Here is a 6,000-nt window from a genome sequence, read left to right on the forward strand (position 1 = left end):
CATAACACTGTTATTCAGGATCCTGGTAGAAGCCCACAGTCCTGAGCTTGCAAAGATTTGCCAAAGTCGGCACACCACTTACAATGCAAAAAGTTGAGCACACGCAGAAGTCTATGCAAAGATCCAAGCCTACATTTGCAAGGCAGTTGCTTGATTCTGTCAACACTTATGAATGTGACTTCATGCATGTTAGCCCTGGTTGTGGGTGTCATCAGCAAAGTTACACACACAACACAGGACGCGAAGGGGCCTCCTAGGTCATCAAATCCAGTGTCCTGCTACTGCTGGCAGCCTGTTACTTACACACAAGTAACAATGATTCACATAAAGTGTCCCACTGAAGCCATTGTGTGAAGTTACATGCAGGGCTGGACAGCCTTCATTTACAGATGCTGGAGTTGTTTCCCTTTGATTTCTCCACCAGGCCACTGAATCATTCTTAGTTAAATCACATACTTCAGTAAGTACAGTTCTGCACACATTCCAGTTCTTGCACCGCTAGTACTAAGCAATCTGCCCTTGGTTTTTCCATAGTTGCCTCTGCTGTCAGAGGTATGATGTGTGTCCCAGCATAAATCACAGCAAGTTCTATTGCTACAAAATCCCCACTGCAAGACAAGGAAAACTACTGCTGGAAAGAAAGTTTACTAAAACCGCCAGGGCACCTCCAATTCTTCAAGGTGAGGTTTCAGGACCCGGCTCACTTGGAAAGATCCCAGCCCCGCTGGCGGGGGAGGAAGGGGGTTGCTAACGTTCACAGGTTTAAAACAAAATTATTCCTCCGTGGAAGGAATTCTTACGCCTCGTGCGATCTAGCTCTCAGCCCCGGCCTCCCGTGCCAGCTGCAGCTCTGGGGGCAGGCAGAAGGTCAGTGCTACCCTCGCGCTTCTCTTCCTTTCACCACCAAGCCAGGCTGCGGGGCTGGGGACAGAGGAGGGGGGGACCTGCCTTCCACACGCCTCCCCACTCCCACCCCGCAGCCCCGAGCCTAGCCACGTCCCGGCAAGCGGAGAGCGGAGCGGGGACTTTGTTCCCTGAGCAACCTGCGAGCCGGAGGCGGCTCGGCTGCTCAGCCCGGTGGGTGACACCCCCCAGGCCGCTCCCCGGGTGCCCGTGCGCCCCCTCCCCGTGCGCCCAGGGCGCAGCCGGACTTACAGAGCGGTGGCTGCCGGCGGGACGCCGATCGCCGGGCGCTGCTCCAGCCCCCGCGAGGAGCAGTTCACCAGGCAGGAGCCCGGGGCCCTGCCGCCGGCGCAGGAGCAGCTGGGGCCGCAGGGCTGGCAGCTCTGGGCGAGGGGGCCCCTGGCCGCGGCCAGCCCCCCGCATAGGAGGCAGCAGAGCAGGCACCAGCCCGAGACGGGGAGCCCGGCCGAGGGGACGCCATGTTTGCGCTGTGATCCAGTGTGTCCATTTCCAAACGGCATCGCTCACTGCGGGCAGGGCATGGCCCCGGCCCGCCGATCCCCCCGGCCCGGACAGCCCCGGGCCCGGGACGCGCTCGGCTCAGCACCGGCCGGCCCGCTGCATGGCCCCTGCCTGGGCTCAGCGGCCCCGACGCATCGCGCTCCTCCGGCCAGGGCTCGGGCTGCGCGCTGTGTCCTGCCCGCCGCTGCAGCGCTGGCCTGGGACGCGGCTAGGGCTCCTCCTCCCGCCGCCCGGCCCGCCGCGCCAGCATCCTCCTCCGCCCTGACAGCTGGAGCCCAGCGCCCCGCTGCGCTGCCCGGGGCCTGCCGCCAGCTGCCCGCTCCGCCCCTCGCCGCTCCGCCCGGCGCGGGGAGGGGAAGCCAGGCCCTGGGCGGCCCGGGCTGCTCCGAGCCCCCGCAGCAGCCGCCCCCGCCGCCCCTCTCCTGCGGCCGGGAGCTCACGGCTGAGCACGCCCGGGAAGTTTCCTTCTCCTCCGCCAGGGCAGAGGGAAAGAGAGGGAGAAAGAAGCAGCTCTGCCCGGCGGTGCCGTGTGCCCCAGATCCCGTCTCTCCTGTGGGCTCCGCAAACCCAGGCCTGCCCTGTAAGAACTAGACACCCCCCCCCAGACACACATACACACACACTCCCCGATCGCCCCTGAAAGCAAGAAGACCCGGAGCCTACCCTCTTAGGGAGTGACAGCGCCCGCTGTGCAGCCCGTCACCTTGGCATCCGAACACTCGCCGTCTAAGATAGATTGGCGAGAGCCAGGGCCTAGAAGATGTCAAGGAATCTGTGGCCCTTCTCCCTTTTTAGAACATCAGAACCACCGTACGGGGTCAGACCAAAGGTCCATCTAGCCCAGTATCCTGTCTAGCGACAGCGGCCAATGCCAGGTGCCCCAGAGGGAGTGAACCTAACAGGCAATGATCAAGTGATCTCTCTCCTGCCATCCATCTCCACCCTCTGACGAACAGAGGCTAGGGACACCATTCCCTTTTCCTGGTGGAGCTACACTGGTCGGGTAGGTGGGGAGGGCTTGGGCTGGCTAAAACCCCCAAACTTCCATTTTTACCCCGAGTGCACAACTGGCTGGACCCACCCGCGAACAGACGCACACTCGGATTTGCAAGGCATTTGGCAGCTGACGTCCATTCTACAGGGCACCTACAGGTCTCTCCTGCAAAACTCCCACTGACTTCAGCTGGAGTGCGGGGATAGCGTGTGTCATAGCTCTGCAACTCATTAGGCATTTCAGACCTCGTCTGGAAGCCGGGCTCAGGCACTGCATGGAAGTGGTGAAATGGAAGGGCGTTCCCTTGCTCAACGCTATGTCTGAAAAACCAATGTCAAAATAATCCAGAGCTTTGAACACAATTTACATTGCTGCTCACTAACGTAGCAGATAGAAACAGTGGGGGACTGGCTGGCCCAGGGTATTAACAACTAAATAGACTTCTCAGCATTGGGTCACTGGTTCAAATTCAGCCCAAGTCAGTTGAAACTGAGCCCTGTCAGCATCTGATGATTGTACAATGGCCTGTGGGACTCATGCCAGTTCCTAGTGGCGCTAAGGGTCTCCATTAAAAGAAAAACCCCAAAAGCCGTCAAATAGCGCTAATTATCACCATGAAGGCAGTTGCTGCATAAAGCCAAGGAAGCTGAACTAACACCATATCTCTAAAATCAGCTTGCCAGGAAAAGAGTTGAAGCACCTATTTTGTTGCTCTCCAGGTCTGTCAACGCCAGCCCAATGCAAAGCACACTGGTGGGGGAAAAATTATAGATCACATCCTCCTAGTGCCCTAATGTTAATGTGGGGTTTTAGGCCTAACCTTCTGTATGGTGGTAAACAAAGAGGAAGTCTTAGGTGTCGGAGTCCAGCAGGATATAAGAAAGCCTGCATAACACAGAGAAGGAAACTCTAGCTACTGGAAAAGCCCTTCTTGTTCCGTGCCAGAGCGCTCACTCTGGAAACGGGAATCCTTATTCCCAGTCCAGCCCAGCAGGGATTTCTCACTGTAAACATAACAAATGTGTATGTTTGTTGTAGTCTCTGGGAGAGGTTAGCACATGGCTCTAGCTCACAACCTGAGGAAGCCTGCCTGACCCAGGAAAAGAAAGAGGAGACTTAGCAAGTATCTGTGGTGTCTTCCACAGGGGCACAATGCTTTGGAACACAAGTAGCATGTGCAGGCATGATGGGGCAGCAGGGAGGGCAAACAGCAGCCTCTGTGGGGAGTGCAGGAAGGGAACTGCAGAATCGGACCTAAGGAGGTTGGAGGTGGAGAGGTCTCCAAGACTTTTAAGGCCAGAAAGGACCATCATGATCATCTAGTCTGACCTCCCGCACACTGCAGGTGGCAGAACCACACCCACCCACTCCTGTAATAGGCCACTGACCTCTGGCTGAGTTACTGACATCCTCAAATCTTGATTTAAAGACTTCAAGTTACAAAGAATCCACCATTTACACTAGTTCAAACCAGCAAGTGACCTGTGCCCAACGCTGAGAGGAAGGTGAAAAACTCCCATGGTCTCTGCCAATCTGACCCGGGGGGAAATTCCTTCCGAACCCCAAATGGCAATCAGCATGTCGGCCCATGAGCCAGACACCTGGGAAAGAATTGTCTGTAGTAACAGAGCCCTCCCCGTCTAGTGCCCCTTCTCCAACTGTTGAAGATATTTGCCAATAGAAGTCGCGGATGGGCCTCATGCCACTGTAGGCAGTCCCATCAGACCGTCCTCTCCACAAATGTATCGAGCTCAGTCTTGAAGCCAGTAAGGTCTTTTGCCCCCACTGCTCCCCTTGGACGGTGTTCTAGAACTTCGCTCCTCTGATGGTCAGAAACCTTCCTCTAATTTCAAGCCTAAACTTATGGATGCCCAGCTCATATCCATTTGTTCTTGTGGCAACACTGGTGCTTAGCTTAAATAACTCCTCTCCCTCCTTGGTATTTATTCCTCTGATGTATTTACAGACAGCAATCATATCTCCCCTCAGCCTTCTTTTGGTTAGGCTAACCAAGCCAAGCTCCTTAAGTCTCCTCTCGTAAGATAGGTATTTCATTCCTCTAACCATCCTAGTAGCCCTTCTTTGCACCTGTTCCAGTTTGAATTCATCTTTCTTAAACATGGGAGATCAGAACTGCACACAGTATTCCAGATGAGGTCTCACCAGTGCCTTGGATAATGGGACTAACATTTCCCTATCTCTACTGGAAATGCCTCACCTGATGTATCCTAGGATTGCATTAGCCTTTTTGACAGCTGCATTACATTGGTGGCTCATAGTCATCCTATGATCAACCAATACACTCCGCTCTTTCTCCTTCTCTGTCACTTCCAATTGATAGGTCCCAAGCATATAGTAAAAATTCTTGTTGTTAGTCCCTAAATACATGACCTTACACTTTGTACTGTTAAATTTCATCCCATTTCTATTACTCCAGTTTTCAAGGTCCTGCAGATCTTCTTGTATGACATTCCGATCCTCCTCCCTATTGGCAATACCTCCCAACTTTGCATCATCTGCAGATTTTATTAGCACTTTTTGTGCAAAGGTCATGAATGAAAATGTTAAATAAGATTGGTCTCAAGATTAATCCCTGAAGAACTCCACTAGTAACCTCCCTCCTGCTTGACAGTTTCAGTATGACCTATTGTAGTCTCCCTTTTAACCAGTTCCTTATCCACCTTTCAATTCTTTTATTAATCCACATCTTCTCCAATTTATATAATAATTTCCCATGTGGAACAGTATCAAATGCCTTACTGACATCCAGGTAGATTAGAACTACGGCATTTCCTTTGTCTAAAAACTCAATTATCTTCTTAAAGAAAGAGATCAGTTTGGTCTGGTAGGATCTGCCTTATGTAAAACCATGTTGTATTTTACCTCTATGTTCTTAACTACTTTCTCTTTCAAAATTTGTTCCAAGACCTTGCCTACAATTGCAGTCAAACTAACGGGCCTGTAGTTTCCTGCATCACTTTTTCCCCCCTTTCTTAAATATAGGTATGACACTACGCCCCATATTCTTCATAGAGATATTGTTATGATATGAATATGGCATAACTAAGAGATGTTTTATGCAAGATGGATCATGTGAGATCTCATTGGAAAGATTATGATGTACTGACTATGATTGTCCTATTTGTATGCATGTATCATTTTTGTATCTGAAGTTGGGAATATTGTCTATGTACCTATTACAACTGTGTTTACGCCTGGGGAAACGCCCCACCAGACAAAATGCAATCAACCTGGCTGGGCCATTAGGGGAACAATAGGACTTTGAAGATGCTAATCTCCCACCTTCCTGAGAAGCTTCCTGGGATGTTGCAAACAACCTTTGACTCCTGGCTCCTTTGAAACACTGCAGAGACATGTGCTCATGTCGCCTGGTACTGGATTCCATCTCTGGCTACTTGTATTTTTCCACTAATAGGGGATGGGGATCAAACTGTGACACAAAGGATTCCTGCCATATGTAAATCCTATTTAAGGTGGGGAAGTCAGTTAATCTTGGTTCATTCTTCACTGAATCCCTGCCCAGGATGACTGCTGGAAACATCTAAGAAACAAAGACAAAA

The 6,000-nt window shown here is 52.1% G+C and overlaps 1 protein-coding gene across 1 annotated transcript in view; it reads right to left on the bottom strand.

Moving 5' to 3' along the window:
• Positions 1-1,595, bottom strand: part of PKD1 (polycystin 1, transient receptor potential channel interacting) — a 138,426-nt gene extending 136,831 nt beyond the window's left edge. Inside the window, exon 1 of the mRNA XM_044980776.1 lies at positions 1,156-1,595. Within this exon, the coding sequence (XP_044836711.1) occupies positions 1,156-1,424 (269 nt within the window). The 5' untranslated portion in view covers positions 1,425-1,595. The remainder of the gene's footprint in view (positions 1-1,155) is intronic.
• Between the last annotated feature and the right edge of the window lie 4,405 nt (positions 1,596-6,000).

Source organism: Mauremys mutica, chromosome 11 (assembly GCF_020497125.1).
Source record: "Mauremys mutica isolate MM-2020 ecotype Southern chromosome 11, ASM2049712v1, whole genome shotgun sequence".
Taxonomy (NCBI): Eukaryota; Metazoa; Chordata; order Testudines; family Geoemydidae; genus Mauremys; species Mauremys mutica.